Source organism: Ascidia mentula, chromosome 8 (assembly GCF_947561715.1).
Source record: "Ascidia mentula chromosome 8, kaAscMent1.1, whole genome shotgun sequence".
Taxonomy (NCBI): domain Eukaryota; kingdom Metazoa; phylum Chordata; class Ascidiacea; order Phlebobranchia; family Ascidiidae; genus Ascidia; species Ascidia mentula.
The window spans coordinates 15816166-15836622 of record NC_138573.1 but is presented as its reverse complement, the minus strand read 5'-3'; the positions used below and the strand labels follow the sequence as shown (position 1 = coordinate 15836622).

General features: G+C 38.0%; 2 protein-coding genes across 2 annotated transcripts; both read left to right on the top strand.

Annotated features, from left to right (window-relative positions):
* The first annotated feature begins 6547 nt into the window (after window positions 1-6547).
* On the top strand, window positions 6548-8477 carry LOC145912084 (microfibril-associated glycoprotein 4-like). The gene is made up of 8 exons (XM_082999505.1): window positions 6548-6622; window positions 7119-7267; window positions 7333-7463; window positions 7519-7661; window positions 7723-7819; window positions 7874-7970; window positions 8087-8151; window positions 8227-8477. Exons 1-8 carry the CDS (start codon window positions 6548-6550, stop codon window positions 8475-8477), a joined length of 1008 nt encoding a protein of 335 aa, XP_082855631.1.
* A 1790-nt stretch (window positions 8478-10267) lies between these two features.
* LOC145912083 (microfibril-associated glycoprotein 4-like) lies at window positions 10268-10760 on the top strand. The gene is made up of 4 exons (XM_082999504.1): window positions 10268-10334; window positions 10402-10544; window positions 10600-10609; window positions 10660-10760. Exons 1-4 carry the CDS (start codon window positions 10268-10270, stop codon window positions 10758-10760), a joined length of 321 nt encoding a protein of 106 aa, XP_082855630.1.
* The last annotated feature ends 9697 nt before the right edge of the window (window positions 10761-20457 follow it).

Here is a 20457-nt window from a genome sequence, read left to right as displayed (position 1 = left end):
TACTGCTGTACACCTCCCAATTGCTGCAAAGCAAACGTCGAATCGAACAGTGACCGGTTCATTTTCATCTCTTTTTTAAAAGTTACCAAGCACGTGGATGAGTTAAAAAATTTTGTTAAAAAATTTGTAAAAGAAGGAGTTGGAGATGGACCGTCAAATTCAGGAGTTGGAGATGGACCGTCAAATTCAGGAGTTGGAGATGGACTGTCAAATTCAGGAGTTGGAGATGGACCGTCAAATTCAGGAGGTGAAGGTGGATCGTCAAATTCAAGACAAGAAGAAGAATCGTCAAAATTAGTAGAAGGAGGAGAATCGTCAAAATCAGGAGGTGGAACGAAGCACGAAGATAAGTATAGAACGTTCGTCCAAGATGTGGTCAAAAAGACACAAGAAGGTGGAAGGCCTTTAAATACAGGAAAGGAAAGTGATCGTCAAGTACAGAAGCAGAAAAGTAAAGTACAATACCATAGATTGAACGAATCATCAAGTAGAAGAGAAGTGGAATCACCAAAAAAAGAAGGAGTATCAATAACTTTTTCAAAAAATATATCGTACTAGGTGAAAAGTTTACTGACTCTTTACTGACTGGCACAGGTATATCTTGCCTAAATTTTTATGTATATTGTGTTTTTATTTGGCAAAGATTAAAGTGTCGGGTCGCAGGACGAAAATTTTCTTGCAACAAATAGAAAGCGGCATATTCATGTTGGTTATAATCTAATACTTATTCATATTGGTTGTAGAAACCAGAAGACAAGGTAAAAGTTAGTTTAAGTGTGTATCGATCAGGTATAAATTGTAATCGATCACCAACACTTTTAGAATTGCTGAAATGGTTTGACGTTTCCTTTAGTAAAACTTTTCACTTGCGCATGTTTTGATTTGCTTTGTTTTAATCCGACAAATAAATTCGACCAGTATTGTATTTTAGCATTCTTAGAACCTTAGCTTTGTGTGATTAAATTTCCTCAGCCCACGCATCATTTGTAATGCCAGAACACACGCATCATTTGTAATGCCAGAACACACGCATCATTCATCTATCTCGTTGACAATTTCTTTTTGGCATAACGTAACCACTGGTCAATGTTCCCAATTGCTCATCTCACCTTTTTTATTTCCTGATTTGTTTGTTTGAACACATTAGGATTCGAACCCACGTTATCTTGGTCACAAATTCCAATCAGTCTTTCTCTTGATATCGAATTGCCTGCAAATTGGCCACCCCATCTTTTTTACCACAACGGGATTTGAACCCTTTTTGTCAAGTTTGCAAGTATATTACCTGCAGTGATGTGCTGTAGAGCTTACGCCCAAACGCGCCTACACCAGTAACAGCTCATCTTTTTTCGGATGTGAAGCGAACTCGAATGCGCTTCGCTCAATCGCTCCTCCCGTTTTTTGCGCAAGAGGAACAATGGAGCGCTCAATCGCTCTTGCTTTTTTTCAGGTGTAGACCGTCCACATTGCATGCAGTGTAGTGGATTCCAGCACACTTCATCTTATTAGTTTATTTCTTGTTTTTATCTTCGATTCCATCGCAAACGGCATGCTGTTCTTGAGAATCTCATTTATTTTTAGATGTTTGTTGATTTTACCACGTTTCATAGACAATAAAAACAACCAAACCTCACATGTAAACACATACGAATTGCGGATTGGATTGGGATGTTTTAATTCGTCTCACTTCCGGCCAATCCGATTCGCTTGTTGTTATAAGCCGCTTCGAATTGTTTATCATAAAATCTGCTAATTACTATTCCCCATGTTAGACTTTGTCTGCAGCCGCCATGAGCCCTAACGTTTTGACGTCCAACCAACAGGTGTCAGTATGTACGTGGTGGAAACATATGTGGTATAGCGACAATAAGATCAATCTGAGTGCTGCCTAAACCCGGGCAAAGAGGAAATTGTGACAAACGCTTGAGTCGAAGAATATGTGTTCTAAATCCATGAATTGCAGATTGGAAACGTGGATTGTTTGTAGCAGCCATTTGAATCAACTTCATAGCATTTTCTAATTAAATCTGCTAACAGAAACTGGAGGCTTATTGCTTCCTAATGCATACCAATTACAGAAGTTTGCTGTCGCGAATATAAAGACGATGCCCAATCGAGTGCCTGAGCATGTCCTCATAGCTGCATCCACAACACGTTTGCAATAAACACAACTTTGATAATATAATTATAATAATAATAACGTACATTAACTCATAAAAGTAAGCAATTGTGACACTTGGCCTCGTACACATATATGTGTAGTAATGATAAAATGTAGTTGTTGGCGATGAACAGTCAAAATTATTTATTATAATTTAATAAACCATAACATCAAAGGACTCCATACCTTTGTTCTATGCAAGTACATTACCAGCAGTGATGTGCTGTAGAGCTTAAAACAATACGCCAAAACACGCCTACACCAGTAACAACTCATTCTTTTTCCCGGATGTGGGCATTATTTCCACAATGACAACTTGTTGTGATAAGCCGCTTCGAATTGTTTATCGTAAACTACGTTAATGTGTTTTCCCTCAGTTAGACTTTGCCTGTGAACCGCCACATAGACTTTTTTCCGCTTGGGATTATGCATTGCATCCACAGGAAGCGGACCTGCAACGGCGATTTAAAACATTGTGAAGGACCAACCACGCTGTTAGCTTTAGCGAAGTTTTTGGTTCCAAACCAGGTGTAAAAAAGGGTTTAAAGGAATAATTCAATTCAGTGGATAAATTCTGCATTTTAAATGATAACCATTATTGTCACTTTCTTTGTTTTGCTATGCAGCATTTGGGGAAATAATAAAATTGGAATGTTTTTTTCAGCCATAATACCTTCTTTTAGTGAAATACATTATCTGTAACAATGCCGTTAATGTCAACCCTAACCATTTTCCCTGCTTTACGAAACTTGTTTGCTGAGAAAACATTTAGTCCCCCGTACGAAAAGCACAAGAACGCCTTAGTTCTGGTTAGTTTTGTATCAAGTTGTGCAGTGTTTGCAGTCTACGAATCCCCAATGGTGACCTGCTATACAAAAAAACCGAACAACGTTGAGGGTATGGAAGGGAACAACATCACAGGGTCTCAGTATGTTTTAGCACAAGGTCATGTTAATCAGATATGCGGATACAACGGGTTCTTTGTGTTGTTTCTCAGATACTCACCGGCTATCTTTTTGGGATACACTTTTCTGCTTTATGTTTTCGACAGCAGTTTATTTAGTTGTTGCAGTAGCAGTAAGTGCATTGCAAAACAACGCACACTTTACGAACAAGTTTACGACATCTTTTGTGAATGGGAAGCGTTGGATATGAAGATTCCCACCACTGAACACGGCAATGGACACGAACCTACTCAAGAAGAGGCAGCGCTGTTAAACCAAAAAAATACAATTGAAAATAGGGCAATTAGAATGTTAAAAGATGAGAGTCAAACTAACAACTGTTATATTATCCGAGGACTTCACACCTTGAAGAGCATTTTGCTTGGTGTATTGACTTTGGGTGGATCAGGGATTGGAATAAGTTCCATGATTATATCAGCTATGCACTTAAGATACTTCGATTGCAATGCTAAACATGTAACACTCGGGACGGTTTGTTCCGTCAACCAAATTGATTTATATTTTATTGCTGCGACATTTTATACACTTTGCTACGTGTTTCAGTCTTTTGTATATTGGTTGAGAGTATATCAGTATAACTGCTATAAACCCATCAAATTCGGCAAGGACGAAACAACTAAAACCGTCGACTCGAACAGTGACCGGTTCTTTTTCATCTGTTTTTTGAAAGTAACGAAACACGAAGATAAGTTTCGAACGTTTGTCCAAGATGTGACCGAACAGTCACGAAAAGGAGGAGGGGAAGAGGAAAAAAGAAGGGGAGAGGAGGAGGTGGAGGAGTAGGAGGACGAACGCCAAGTGCTGGAAAAGGAGGAGGAACGCCATCAACCGCAAGATTTAGATACGGCGCAAACATTTGAAGAGTCATCAGTTTCCAATTGTTGTTGTTGTCCCACAAAGTTTTATACGCAAATCTAGTATACATACAGTGAAAACGCTTTGATTTTTTTATCATTTTACTGGGAAAATGTTTAGACAAATATGCTTGTTTTTTTTCCACTATGTAAATACGCTGTTTCAACCCTTTTGCGCTGAAAAGTGCGTGAATACAAGATAATTTCCCTCAGCTGTGCACGCGCTTAAAAACCCTTTCTCGACGTGGTAAGCGCAGATGGAGTTCCCCATTGTTTAAACAAAGTTATGTACAGTGGTTTCAATCACAATAACAATTAAAAGTGAACTTAGCAAGTAATACATATTTTACAGTAAACCGAATTAGTCTCTGGTTACTTGGCTGTTCCTATATGGTGTATTAGCACTTAAAGACAGACTGGTTTTAAAAACTCGCTTCATGGGGTGGTAGCAAGTCATAGTGTATTGTTATCAGTGGGTTGTAATGTTACGGGAAGTTTGCTTATCTTAAATGCGGTTTTTGACCGATGCTGCCAAACACCCGCCCACGGGTTGGTATTTTTTTGTACTACAGCGGGATGTGAACCCAGGGTGTCCTGGGCACGATTTGCGATGAGGGTTTTTGCTTGTTATACGGGTCAGGCGCTTGGTCAATGCTGCCAATGAACAAGTGTTTGCATGAAGATTGAGATTTAGCGTCACCGGGCGACCAAGGTGACATTTTTTATAAACCGCTCGATGTCGATGTTGCGCCCAAACCCATACAGATCACCTTGTTTACTATGAGAAATGATGCTGAAGTAGTTTGGCTGATGAAACAGTGCGACGTAGGATTTCAACCACTACAAAAGTAATTCATAACGGAAGCAAGCATACCGGAAGCTTACAAAGAACTTTATTTAAAATACAACTGCATTTAAAGTTTTTCCCAAGCGCAGTGCAATATATAGTGCGCTTATTAAATTCCCTCGAATTTCCCTCAAAACCGTGTATATTAAGAAGATAGATCATTTAGTTTTCCGCGTTTAAGGGAACCGTTTTATTATAGGACACATCAAGAACCAGCCATTCATTTGCCTCAAAAGCTTTTTTGTAATGCGTATTTAGGTTAGTATTTCTGAAAAAAATTGCACATTACGACCGCAACGAAACCATTTGCAGTGATAAGCATTGCCCTTACTGCGCAATCCTCGCAAGCCAATATATAGGACCAACCTGTTTAACTTTGGAAAAGCAACAACTATATAGCTTTGTAGGGAAGAAAAATACATCCATGCGGAAAAGCAGCTTTAATATTCAATCTGCTTCTCGGTTTTAGGAAGTTCTGCCAAGGAAGTTAAATGATGACAGAACAAACTGGGTTGTTGAACAGAAGCCTGAATGAAATTGTTCGCGAATCGATCAACGAGATTTGACGGTGCAGGTCAATACACAGAGGCACCAGAGAGCAACAAACGCCAAATAACTACTTTGCACCTCGTCTGTAACGTGGTCTTTAACTTAAACCAAATAATCCTTGCACGACATACATTATATTAGAGATTCATACCCCATGTGCTGTATAGATTTTTAATTGATACTACTTCATAACCAAGATAATCTTACTCGTTTTTTAGACTACAACGTATAGAACAGGGCCAGACGAAGTTAAATAACAAGGACGTCAAAAATGAATTGAAAATTTGTAATTGAAATTGGTGCACAGATTTCCTTTACGATTTGTGTCTAGTTACATGTATAGAATATATACAGACAGAATATATAAACAATATATAATAAACCATCTGATTTCAATCTGAAAGTTTCGGATTATTGGCTTCTTACAGACACAGGCATCTCACTAATGCTGACTACTTCGTTTCGTCGCATAAAATCGGTCTAATAGGACCAAAGAAACGATAAAATTGTCTGAAGCGAAACGGAATAAATAAACATTTATGGAGAACGCGTAGTCGTGTTATTTTGTAACAGTCGCTTTCCTGCATTGGTAAACAGAGCAAAAAAACTGGTGGGGGGATTAAGGTTAAAACATGCTTGTCCTGTCATGCTGAATTTACTTTGGTAAAGAACATGGCATGTGCAACTGTATTAAGGTCTTTATCCTAATGTTATCACTACAAAAATACATTAAGATTTTGCTCTGCAGAAAAAAAAACTAGTTTCACGCATATATTCTCACAACTTAGTTCAAAACTGAAAAGTTTGATTATCGACATCATAGGTCATAATTTTAGTTTAGATTAGAGTGACATATATAGGAGCAAACCAAATTACTACAGCACATAGTCATGGAGAAGTTTCATGCCAAAAGAAAATACATAACGACAAACAATATTTGAAACTTATTCGGCTATGGGAAGAGAAATATTACCATCAAATGAATTTGCAATATTCCTACGGCGTCAATTACTTTGACAAGCTTATGGCGCAATGCTGGATGCGTCAGCAACTTTACCGCAAACACGAACAGCAAATACACTCACGCACCATGTGATACAATTCCCAAGCACCACACCAGGTAAAGTACAAGGTTATGCGATGCTGAATATTAATAATTGTGAACCTTATCATGAAGGGAGGCAACACACAAATAGATCCATTCGCCTTCCGAGCCGCAGGAGCAACAACACTCCAGATGTCCGTTGTAAGTACAACACATAGGATGTAATTGGTAAAAGAATATAATCGGGACGAAAAAGTTATTACCTCATTACCCCACATGTGTATGTTCTTCGCTAATTCTTCTTAACTGCACGGTTGCCCTTGTTTTATACTTTTCTATTAAACGATAATCTGGTATTGCCTAACTTAGTTTTATTAATTGTGTGCGTGGCAACAAACTGCAATCAAAGCAATTAGACACCATCCAACGTATACGAATTCGCTTTACCTGGGCCAAGTCTCCACACTAAAAGGTTATTCGCTATTACTATTACTGAAATTCGTAGTGAAATTTGCGATAGTTACACAACGAAATATGTCTGATTTAAGTCTTTCTGGAAGAAAAAAACACACAAAGTGGAATATAGTTTGGTCTCGTTGATTGGTGTGACTATACAGAATCATTGCTATTTACACAAAATGTCAGTTATAAATATATTTATATCTATGTTCAGAAATAGCAATGGTTGTGTGCACAGAAGGCTGCAAGAGGCGGCAATAAGCAAACACGACTGCTCGACAATTTCGCCATCCAAGTTCAAGGAGAATTAGGCGACACACCTGCCATGACTCCCAGAGAAAATTCTTGTATAAGAAACATTAATTCCCAACTGGGACGAGCATCTGAGTAGAGGTTAGTTGAAACATGGGTTACATTGAAGTATTTTGGCTTTTGTGTTTATTTGGGAGCAGTTTTGCTCTTGATCCTAATACGGTGCCGGAAGATCCAAGCTCTGTAGCATCTACATCTTGTAGTTGTCAGGAAGTGACCGATTTACAAAATACTGTGAAAGATTTGGAGAAGCGTCTTGGAAAAATGGAAGGTAAGTGAAGAATTTACTGTTTAGATGTATGTGAAAACCTTACAACACTTTCAAGAACGGTTGAAAAGTACTTCCTGTGAGGAGATTTGGATGAGCGGAAAAACCAAAAGCAAAGTTTATACAATTTATCCTTTTCACAATCGCAGCAAGTCGCTCGATGTTTATTGTGACTTCACAATCGACCTCCCAGGATGGACGGTATTTGTTTTACAGGCGATGTTCATTGGTAAACTTTACCATAATTATTTAATAAATACAGACCTTCCAACGTCGAATAGACGGATCCGCAAAGTTTTACCTTTACTGGGATAACTACGTGAATGGGTTTGGAAACATGAAAAAGGAATTTTGGCTCGGTAAGATATTGTGATGAATGCAAAGAGTCGTATTGCCCACCTTTGTATGTATAGGTTTGGAAACTCTACACCAGCTTACTAATGACAAGGATTATGAATTACGAGTTGATATGGAAGACTTTGAAGGGGAAACAAGATACGCAAAATATAAGTAAGTGCCATTAAACAACTTTCCGTATTTCTTTTGGAAACTTCAAAGCACAAATCGTAAGAAGTACAAAATATCAGTTGCTTTACTGTTGCTTTATCTGTTTATTTTTTTCTTAGAACCTTTAAGGTTGGGGCTGGACCTGGATATACGCTTTTAGTTTCAGGATATTCTGGCAATGCAGGTTTGTCTTCATCCTTATAAATAAAAGTGTCGTTAAAGTATGTTCCGTTACACGATTTTAAATTTAAATATACAGGGGATGCCATGGCCAACGCAAATGGAATGAAATTCAGCACAAGAGATAAAGACCAAGATAAGTCATCTGGCCATTGTGCCCAACTTTACCAAGGAGCTTGGTGGTACAATGCTTGTCACGAAACAAACCCCAACGGTCTTTACTTGGGTGGGCCACACAGCTCCAATGCTGATGGTATTGAATGGTACTTTTGGCATGGGAATAATTATTCTCTCAAAAGAATTGAATTGAAAATAAGAGTGAAACATTAATTTGATGAACACCGTCTTGTGAAGTGTGTTCAAAATAAATGTAAACTCGTGAAGAAATTTGTGCAATCTTTCCAAACAGGTTGTTTTCGTCTGAAGTATATTCAACCTGTTATCAAGGATAGAAAGTTTTAAGTAGGTTTAGAATATTATCAAAGTGACAGCAGTTTCAGCTTAACAAAAGTTGGCTGTAAAGTGCGTGTCAATTTACCGGAAATTTCTAATCAGTGCCAATCACTAAATAACTAAATAATCGGCCTGAATTAAGGCGCTTAAACAAAATTATTATTCATTGACAATTTTTCAGTACACGATTATATACAGCGTAATCAGACGACAAAAAAACATTTGAGGGTGTCAAAACGTTTGACAAACGAACAATCCTACACTGATTTCCTCTTTAAACTACCAAAGGAGTGTGACTCTACCCAAACAACTTTTCAAAATAGACCAAAATACACAGAAAAAAAAATTACAATGAGTGAAACGGTTTAAACCCGTGACTATTTTTGTTTCAATTGAAAAAAGTTACACCAGCGTCGAATAATTGTAGAAAGAGGAAAGAGAATAATCGGCACAGAAAGACAAACTACATGGGTAGCCTACATGTCAAGCAGCGTACTTTTAAAGTTACTTTCTTTTTCTATTACTTGTCAATATACATTTTTTTTAAGATATTCAGTTGCTTTTTCTGACCAGCGATTTTCAATTCAAAAGTTCTTGTCGATTTAAATGCGAGTGCAAAATCTGTTATTCGATTTAAAAATCAAGCTCCACGTGGGATTTGAACTCACGACACCGACTGACCAGACATAAGTTTAACCATCTAAGTAAAAACAGCTTAACGGGTAAACGGTTTATATTGTGGTCAAGATATCTTGTCGGGAACCTTCACATACACGTAGCTATAATCATTCCAACATGTCGTAAACATTAGGCCGGTCCAGTTGTATGCCTGCAATGCTGCTAAAGTTGTGTTGTGTATAGTTAGCTTTACATCAACAGAGATGTTTGCAGGAGGAGGTATTTCGAATTTCAACACAAAATTTCGCAAATGGCATAAAAGCAAACAAACCGAAGTCAAAAGGTGAATCACTGCCGTTTTAGCAAATGTGGAAAAAGGGCGTAAAGAAGCCTGGTGTTGTTTGCTCTTGCAGCGCAAAAGACTGTTTAGCACTTCGGTCGTAGCATTCCTCTCAGGTTTATTAAAACACACGGTTGCGTGCGATAAGCTACCCAGGAAAGAAAATTTTATCACGCAGCCTACAAATGTAGACCTTTATGCGATTAAAAATATTGAAATATACATCATGCACCAGTACGAACGTACATTCATATAGCCAATTCCTCTAAGCTAGAAATGTCTGAGGAGTAAAACATTTAATATCAAGTGATGAGCACACAACGAAATTTACGAGCGGAAATGTAAACCTCGTTGCAAGAGCAGTCATCCGGACTGCAAATATCCGTTGGTCGAGTTTGTACAAACATAAGCATTAAACTCTGTTTGGTCAGGTTAACTCTTCCGGTAAATTACACCCGCAACAAACTACGATGGCGCCACAATACAACCAAACTAGCCATAAAATTTAACTTCTAGGGGATCACGGAGCAATAATTAATCGGACATGCGGTTTCCTAAACAGAAAGTTCCTATCGCTACATACCCACGGGGTGATATATATAGAAGTCATTGGAAAGAGCCACAACAACTTTCCGTAATTGTTAAGATGAAACTTATAATAGCTATCCTGGTAGCGACTTTTAGCAGCCATGTGTCTTCAAATGACAGTATGGATGCAGGGACTTATGAAATCTGCCAATGTCCGAACATCGATGAAAGGCTTGATGCTCTGGAAGGTTAGAAAAATTATTTTATCAGAAATAAATGATTCAACGATGTAACATTTAATATTGAAAACTTTAGAACGCCTTAAGAGTACAACCTGTGAGGAGATTTGGATGAGTGGATACACTGCCAGCAAAGTTTATACAATTTATCCTTTTCACGATCGCAGCAAGTCGCTCGATGTTTATTGTGACTTCACAATCGACCTCCCAGGATGGATGGTATAGGTTAAACGATAAATATTAGTTAGGTTTATCATATATTCTATAATTACAGACCTTCCAACGTAGAATATTCCAAAACAAACTTATTATTGATAAAGAACTTTTGTATTAGGTTTGGAAACTCTGCATCAACTAACTAACGGCAACAGTTACGAGTTAAGAGTTGACATGGAAGACTTCACGGGACAAACGAGATATGCAAAATACAAGTAACGCATTTTAAATGTTTTGTGCAATTCTCTTCGGTTTGAAAACTTTGGGAATGGAAGTAGTGGAGTTTATCACAGACTTAAAGAACTATCTACTCTAAGAAGAATGGAATTAAAAATAAGAGTGAAACATTAATTTGACGAAAACCTTCGTATGAAACTTGTTTAAAATAAATACAACTTGCAAAGAATTCTGTGCAATCTTTCCGATTTGATTTGTTTTTTCCTAGTGTATTTGTCCAGTTATCATGGATAAAAAAATTGTAGAGGAGAATTAGATTATCATTACTGTGACAGCGTTCCCAGCTTAACAACGGGTTGCAGTAAAGTTCGGAGCAATTTACCGTAAATCTCTAATCAGTGCCGAACACTAAATAATTGGCCTGAATTAAGGCGCTGAAATAAATTTTTTATCCATCGACAATTCTGCAGTACACGATTATATACAGCGTCATTAGACGACAAAGAACATTCGAGGGTGTCAAAACGTTTGACAAACAATTAATTCACTCTTATTTTCTCTTTGAACTGGCAAATGAGTAAGAACATACCCCAAAATACATTTTGACATAAACCAAGACACATAGAAAAAACTTTTTACAATTATTAAAACGTATTTTGCACAGCGATTTCATAAATATTAAAATTAGAACCCTATTGAATTCCCCCAGAAACCGTGATAAACTTGGAAAGATAGATCCGTAAGGTTCCATGTTGAAGGGAAACGTTTATTTTTATTACACGTAACTCGAATGTCGAGCAAATGGCGTAAAATTTTAAGCGCAAGAGAGTGGCAAAAAACTTTACAGGAACACATACGTTTATGCCCTATGTATACGTCAACCATGTTTAGCCACAAACACCTCAAATTATCATGCCACCCTCGGAGAACTTTCCTCACCCCAAACCACGTACTTCTGTTAGAGGCATTCCGACCAAAGTGCTGATGTAAATTGATTTCCTACTATTTTTGACGCAGTGATTCAGGAATAAAATTGTATAGGTCTTTATATTTTAAAGCTGGAGATTTTCACAAATATATCAAAACCAATATAACTAATTTTGGTTTATATTCGCTTTAAAATTTTGTGGTAAAACCTTTTGAGCGTTTGATTTAAAATTTACTTGGCCACAGACCCTTACAAATTGTTTGTGATGTCTCTAGTCGGCTTCAGTGGTTTAAATCAAAATCAAACCAATCAGTACGAGGCAAGCCATGCTGACATCTGGTGGTGTAGAAAAGATATAATTTTACCGCCTGATGACGCTGTTGATCAACACTGTAAATTGTCAGGTTTGTTTGGGGTTAACGGTGATGTTCCCTGATGAAAAGTTACGATATTTGTTTGTTCAATAAATACAGACCTTCCAACGAAGAATAGATGGATCTACTAAATTTAATCTATGAAGAGATGACCACGTAAATGGACATGGAAACATGTAAATGTAAAGCGGGTAAAATAAATGCAAACGTACGTAGTACCGTAATGAGTGTCATACAAAGTTTTAATTGACTTAAACGCATTTATCCTTATAACATATTTAAATACTACCGATCTTTCAACGTAGAATAGATGGATCGACAGACTTCTGTGTATGCTGGGATGACTGCGTAAAAGGGTTTAGAAACATGAAAATGGAATTTTGGCTCGGTAATATATTTTTGCCGGCATTATGTAAGTACCTATCAGGTATTCGACAGGTTTGGAAACTACACACCAGTTTACCAATGACAAATATTATGAGTTGATATGGAAGACACTGAAGGTAAACGCCAAATACAGGTAAGTAAAATTATCTTTCTGCTCTAAATCTTGGTTAATTAATAAGTTAACCGCATGCATCAGCAAATTGCATAAAACACTATATCAACGGCTAACTTTACCATACGTTAAAAAGCGAGCGCTATCAATCTTTGAACCACGACAAACAACGTTAGGTTTATCGATTTCACACGTTAATCTTTTGCAGGCGGCTACCAGAGAGGTTATGAAACATATGTAAACACAAAGGTTAGAAAATGGTTTATGCAAAGGTCAAAGATCTATCCACCAACACGTACGAAAGTGCGACAGCAAATACACGGCTGCGTGCGACGAGATACCCAGAGGAGGTAATTTTACTGACCATTGAAATATTGAAATATACATTATACACCAGTACGAACGTACATGTGTGTGGCCACGTCCTTCAAGCTGTAACTATCTGAGCAAAAATATTTAAGATCGGGTAATGAGTTTGTCATAGAACACACCTACCGAGCGAAACTACAAACGTTTGAACAAATGGAAGCCGCCCAGTCTGCAAATATTTGTTGGTCGTGTTTCAACAAACCTAATCATGAATTTCTGATTAATTTGGTTGGCTCTATGTTGGCATTTAACACAGCAACAACCCAGAGTAATCATGCCGGCGTCACAATGCTACCAAACTATGTATAAATTCAACTTGGGGGAATCATGTAATTAATCAGGCAAGCGGTGTCTGAAACAAATGCTGCTGACGATATTGGCCACAAAAACGAGGCACTAGCAGAGAGTTCCTATCGCTACTTAGCAGCAGAATAGTAGACAAAGAAGTCATTGAAAGTATCCACAACAGTATTTTTCTAATCTTTAACATGAGACTTACAGTAGTTATCCTGACAGCAGTCGTGTGTAATTAAGTGACAAATTATAGTTACATGTCTGCCAAACCTGCATGAAACAATAAAAATAATGGGTTCGTTTTCTTTGACATAAACTTAATGTTTGTTGTTTCAGTGAAAGATAACAATCAGTGCAAGAAAATTGTTAAAAGGCCCCAATGCCTATAGTATCTCCTCTAAATGTTCTTCCAGCTTTAAAGAATTTGTTTGTTGAAAGAAAGTTTAGTCCCCCGTACGAAAAGCAAAAGAACGCTTTGGTTTTGGTGAGTCTTATATCAAGCTGTGCAGTGTTTGCAGTCTACGAATCCACTATGGTGACCTGCTATACTGAAAACACAGCCAACATGAAGGATCTGGAAGGTAACATTACCACAGAGTCTCGGTATATTTCGGCCCCAAAGCACATTGAAAACATATGCGGATACAACACGATTGAAGTAGTGTTTCTCAGATACTCACCGGCTATCTTTTTGGGATACACTTTTCTGCTTCATGTGTTCTCCAGAAGTTTCTATAGTTGTTGTAGTGGAAGTTAACGCGAACTTTTCGAGCAAATTTATGACATCTTTTGTGAATGGGAAATGTTACCCAAGAAGATCCCCACCACTGTGCACGGCAATGGACAGGAAGTCCGTCATGAAGAGGCAACTCTGTTAAAAACCACCGATAATACAAGAAAAGAAGAATTTGAGAAAAGGGCAAAGCAAATCTTAACAAAATACGAGTTTGAAAAGAAAGGGTATACCATCAAATACATGCACATCGGGAAGAGCATTTTGCTTGGTGTATTGACTTCGGGTGGCACATTCATTGGAATAAGTTCCATGATTGTATCAGTTATGCACGTAACATACTTCGATTGCAAAGATAAACATGTACAACTCGGGACGGTTTGTTCTGTCAACCAAATTGATTTGTACATAATTGCTGCGACATTTTACACACTTTCCTACTTCTTTCAGTGTATGGTATACTGGTTAAGAGTGTGTCATTATAATAACTGCATGACCGACCCTCCTAAATCCGACGACACCATTACAACTGATGCAACCGTCGACCTGAATTGTGACTTGTTGTTTTTCATTTCTTTTTTGAAAGTAACAAAGCACGAAGGTGACTTTCAGAAGTTTGTGCAATATATGAAAGAAGAACCGACAAGCGCAGAAGATGGAGGGGAATCGCCAAGCGCAGCAGAGAGAGGGGAATCGCCAAGAGCAGAAGAGAGAGGGGAACCGCCAAGAGCAGAAGAGAGAGGGGAATCGCCAAGAGCAGGAGAGAGAGGGGAATCGCCAAGAGCAGAAGAGAGAGGGGAACCGCCAAGAGCAGAAGAGAGAGGGGAACCGCCAAGAGCAGAAGAGAGAGGGGAATCGCCAAGAGCAGAAGAGAGAGGGGAATCGCCAAGAGCAGGAGAGAGAGGGGAATCGCCAAGAGCAGGAGAGAGAGGGGAATCGCCAAGAGCAGAAGAGAGAGGGGAACCGCCAAGAGCAGAAGAGAGAGGGGAACCGCCAAGAGCAGAAGAGAGAGGGGAATCGCCAAGAGCAGAAGAGAGAGGGGAATCGCCAAGCGCAGGAGTGAGAGGGGAACCGACAAGCACAGTAGAGGGAGGGAGATCGACAAGCACAGGAGAGGGAAGGGAATCGACAAAATCAGGAGAGGGAAAGAGGTTCGTCAAATACAGTAAAGGAGGTAAATTGACAGGGTTAAAAGAAAAAGTGAATTTGCAAATTGCATGAAAAGGAGTGTCTTCAAGTGAATGATGAAGAGGGGAATCCCCAAGAACTAACACTTTATTATTTGTGACTGCAACTTTGTTAACTGATGTACATAAATTTGCTGGTAATTGTTTCTGTTGTTGACCACTGTCCCAAAAAGTTGTTTTCAGAACTCATTTATACATACAGTGAAAACGCTTTATTTTTTTTCATTTTACTGAGAAAATATTTTAACAAATATGCTTGTTTTTCCCATTATGTGAATACGTTGTTTCAAAGCTTTCTTGTGCGCTGAAAAGTGCGTGAATACAAGATAATTCCACTCAGCTGTGCACGCGCTTAAAAACCCTTTCTCGGCGTGGTAAGCACAGATGGAGTTCCACATTTTTTAAACAAAGTTATGTACAGTGGTTTCAATCACAATAACAATTGAAAGTGAACTTAGCAAGTAATACATATTTTACAATAAATCGCATTAGTCTCTGGTTATTTGGCTGTTCCTATCTTGGCACTTAAAGACAGACTGGTTTTGAAAACTCGCTTCATCAGGTGGTAGCAAGTTATCGTGTATAGTTATCAGAGGTTTGTAATGCATAGACTTATGAGTAAGTTTTAAGGGAAGTTTGCTTATCTTAAATGAGGCACTGGTGGGTTGGAACTAACTCTGGTAGTCAACAAACATGTACTAAATTTACAGCACACTTTCATAGCGAATGTGTGATGACGTGTTTGTTCTCCTACAACTGTAACTGATATTTTTGAACATGACTTGGTTTATGGCTCGGCATAATTGATATATAGGACTGTTTCCGGCCGATGGCGCAGATAACATAATTACATTCGTCAATTCTTTACAAGAGATACAAACGTTTACTATTAAAACATTTCAAGGACTGAATTGGCAACGTGGAAAGTTTATGCTAGGCCTACTGGCCAGAATGAACTCATCAAAATGCAACACCAACACGGATCAAAACAATTCTTACAAAAAAGTATCATTAGTAAATAACTGTCTTATTCAATCACAAAAAAAAACACTTTAATGACACTTATACCGAAAAAATAATTAAACGCGAATCCCGATCAGGTTTTTTGCTTGGTATATTGCTCGGGTTTCTGACCGATGCTGCCAAACACCCGCCCACAGGTTGGTCTTTCTTTGTACTACAGCGGGATGTGAACCCAGGATGTCCTGGGCACGATTTCCAATGAGGGTTTTTGCTTATACGGGTCAGGCGCTCGGTCAATGCTGCCAATGAACAAGTGTTTGCATGAAGATTGAGATATAGCGTCACCGGGCGACCAAGGTGACATTTTTTATTAACCGCTCGATGTCGATGTTGCGCCCAAACCCATACAGATAACCTTGTTTACTATGAGAAATGATGCTGAAGTAGTTTAGTAGTTTGGCTGATGAAACAGTGCGACGTAGGATATCAACCACTACAAAAGTAATTCATAACAGAAGCACGTATAACAGAAGCTTACAAAAAACTTTATTTAAAATACCTCTGCATTTAAAGTTTTTCCCGAACGCAGTGCAATATATAGTGCGCTTATTAAATTCCCTCGAATTTCCCTCAAAACCGTGTATATTAAGTAGATACATCATTTAGTTTTCCGCGTTTAAGGGAACCGTTTTATTATAGGACACATCAAGAACCAGCCATTCATTTGCCTAAAAAGCTTTTTTGTAATGCGTATTTAGGTTAGTATTTCTGAAAAAAATTGCACATTACGACCGCAACGAAACCATTTGCAGTGATAAGCATTGCCCTTACTGCGCAATCCTCGCAAGCCAATGTATAGGACCAACCTTTTTACCTTTGGAAAAGCAACAACTATATAGCTTTGTAGGGAAGAAAAATACATCCATGCGGAAAAGCAGCTTTAATATTCAATCTGATTCTCGGTTTTAGGAAGTTCTGCCAAGGAAGTTAAATGATGACAGATCAAACTGGGTTGTTGAATAGAAGCCTGAATGAAATTGTTCGCGAATCGATCAACGAGATTTGACGGTGCAGATCAATACACAGAGGCACCAGAGAGCAAAAAACGCCAAATAACTACTTTGCACCTCGTCTGTAACGTGGTCTTTAACTTAAACCAAATAATCCTTGCACGACATACATTATATTAGAGATTCATACCCCATGTGCTGTATAGATGTTTAACTGATACTACTTCATAACCAAGATAATCTTATTCGTTTGTGAGACTACAACGTATAGAACAGGGCCAGACGACGTTAAATAACAAGGACGTCAAAAATGAATTGAAAATTTGTAATTGAAATTGGTGCACAGATTTCCTTTACGATTTGTGTCTAGTTACATGTATAGAATATATACAGACAGAATATATAAACAATATATAATAAACCATCTGACTTCAATCTGAAAGTTTCGGATTATTGGCTTCTTACAGACACAGGCATCTCACTAATGCTGACTACTTCGTTTCGTCGCATAAAATCGGTCTAATAGGACCAAAGAAACGATAAAATTGTCTGAAGCGAAACGGAATAAATAAACATTTATGGAGAACGCGTAGTCGTGTTATTTTGTAACACTCGCTTTCCTGCATTGGTAAACAGAGCAACAAACTGGTGGGGGGGATTAAGGTTAAAACATGCTTGTCCTGTCATGCTGAATTTACTTTGGTAAAGAACATGGCATGTGCAACTGTATTAAGGCCTTTATCCTAATATTATCACTACAAAAATACATTAAGATTTTGCTCTGCAGAAAAAAAAACTAGTTTCACGCATATATTCTCACAACTTAGTTCAAAACTGAAAAGTTTGATTATCGACATCATAGGTCATAATTTTAGTTTGGATCAGAGTGACATATATATGAGCAAACCAACTTACTACAGCACATAGTCATGGAGAAGTTTTATGTCAAAAGAAAATACATAACGACAAACAATATTTGAAACTTACTCGGCTATGGGAAGAGAAATATTACCATCAAATGACTAAGCAATATTCCTACGGCGTCAATTACTTTGACAAGCTCATGGCGCAATGCTGGCTGCGTCAGCAACGTGACAAACTTTACCGCAAACACGAACAGCAAATACACTCACGCACCATGTGATACAATTCCCAAGCACCATACCAGGTAAAGTACAAGGCTTTGCGATGCTGAATATTAATAATTGTGAACCTTATCATGAATATTTACTTTTCACAAGGAGGCAGGGAGGCAACACACAAATAGATCCATTCGCCTTCCGAGCCACAGGAGCAACAACACTCCAGATGTCCGTTGTAAGTACAACACATAGGATGTAATTGGTAAAAGAATATAATCGGGACGAAAAAGTTATTACCTCATTACCCGACATGTGTATGTTCGTCGCTAATTCTTCGTAACTGGACGGTTGCCTTGTTTTATATTTTTCTATTAAACTATAATCTGGTATTGCCTAACTTAGTTTTATTAATTGTGTGCGTCGCAACAAACTGCTATCAAAGCGATTAGACACCATCCAACGTATACGAATGGGCTTTACCTGGGCCAAGTCTCCACACTCAAAGGTTATTCGCCATTACTATTACTGAAATTCGTAGTGAAATTCTTAATGGTTACACAACGAAATATATCTGATTTAAGTCTTTCCAGAAGAAAAAAACACGCAAAATGGAATATAGTTTGGTCTCGTTGATTGGTGTGACTATACAGAATCATTGCTACTTACACAAAATGTCAGTTATGTATATATTCATATCTATGTTCAGAAATAGCAATGGTTGTGTGCACAGAAGGCTGCAAGAGGCGGCGATAAGCAAACACAACTGCTCGACAATTTCGCCTTCCAAGTTCAAGGAGAATTAGGCGACACACCTGCCATGACTCCCAGAGAAAATTCTTACATAAGAAACATTAATTTCCAACTGGGACGAGCATCTGAGTAGAGGTTATAGTTGAAACATGGGTTACATTGAAGCATTTTGGCTTTTGTGTTTATTTGGGAGCAGTTTTGCTCTTGATCCTATTACGGTGCCGGAAGATCCAAGCTCAGCAGCATCTACATCTTGTAGTTGTCAAGAAGTGACTGATTTACAAAATACTGTGAAAGATTTGGAGAAGCGTCTTGGAAAAGTGGAAGGTAAGTGAAGTATTTACTGTTTAGATGTATGTGAAAACCTTACAACTCTTTCAAGAACGGTTGAAAAGTACTTCCTGTGAGGAGATTTGGATGAGCGGAAAAACCAAAAGCAAAGTTTATACAATTTACCCTTTTCAAGATCGCAGCAAGTCGCTCGATGTTTATTGTGACTTCACAATCGACCTCCCAGGATGGACGGTATTTGTTTTGATGATGATGATCATTGGTAAACTTCACCATAATTATTCATTAAATACAGACCTTCCAACGTCGAATAGACGGATCATCGGTGTTTTATCTTTACTGGGATAACTACGTGAATGGGTTTGGAAACATGAAAAAGGAATTCTGGCTCGGTAAGGTATTGCGATGAATGCAAAGAGTCGTATTGCCCACCATATACCTTTGCATGAATAGGTTTGGAAACTCTACACCAACTCACTAATGACAAGGATTACGAGTTACGAGTTGATATGGAAGACTTTGAAGGTGAAACAAGATACGCAAAATATAAGTGAGTACAATTAAACAACTTCCCGCATTTCCCCTTGAGACTTTAACGCACAAGTCTCAAGACATTAGAAAAGTACAAAATATTAGTTTTACTGTTGCTATATATGTTTATTTTTATCTTTTCCTAGCACCTTTAAGGTTGGGGCTGGACCAGGATATACGCTTCAAGTTTCAGGATATTCTGGCAATGCAGGTTTGTCTTCGTCATTATAAATACGATTATAAAAACATATAAAACGCTAAAGTCTGTTCCTATATACGATTTTAAATTTAAATATACAGGGGATGCTATGGCCTTCGCAAATGGAATGAAGTTTACCACAAGAGACAAAGACCAAGACAGGCATTCTGAAAATTGTGCTCAACTTACACAAGGAGCTTGGTGGTACAACGCTTGTCACAAAACAAACCCCAACGGTCTTTACTTAGCTGGGCCGCACAATTCCTACGCTAATGGCATTGAATGGGACGAATGGCATGGACAATATTATTCACTAAGAAGAATGGAATTAAAAATAAGAGTGAAACATTAATTTGACGAAAACCTTCGTATGAAACTTGTTTAAAATAAATACAATTCTAAAGAATTCTGTTCAATCTTTCCGATTTGATTTGTTTTTTCCTAGTGTATTTGTCCAGTTATCATGGATAAAAAAATTGTAGAGGAGAATTAGATTATCATTACTGTGACAGCGTTCCCAGCTTAACAA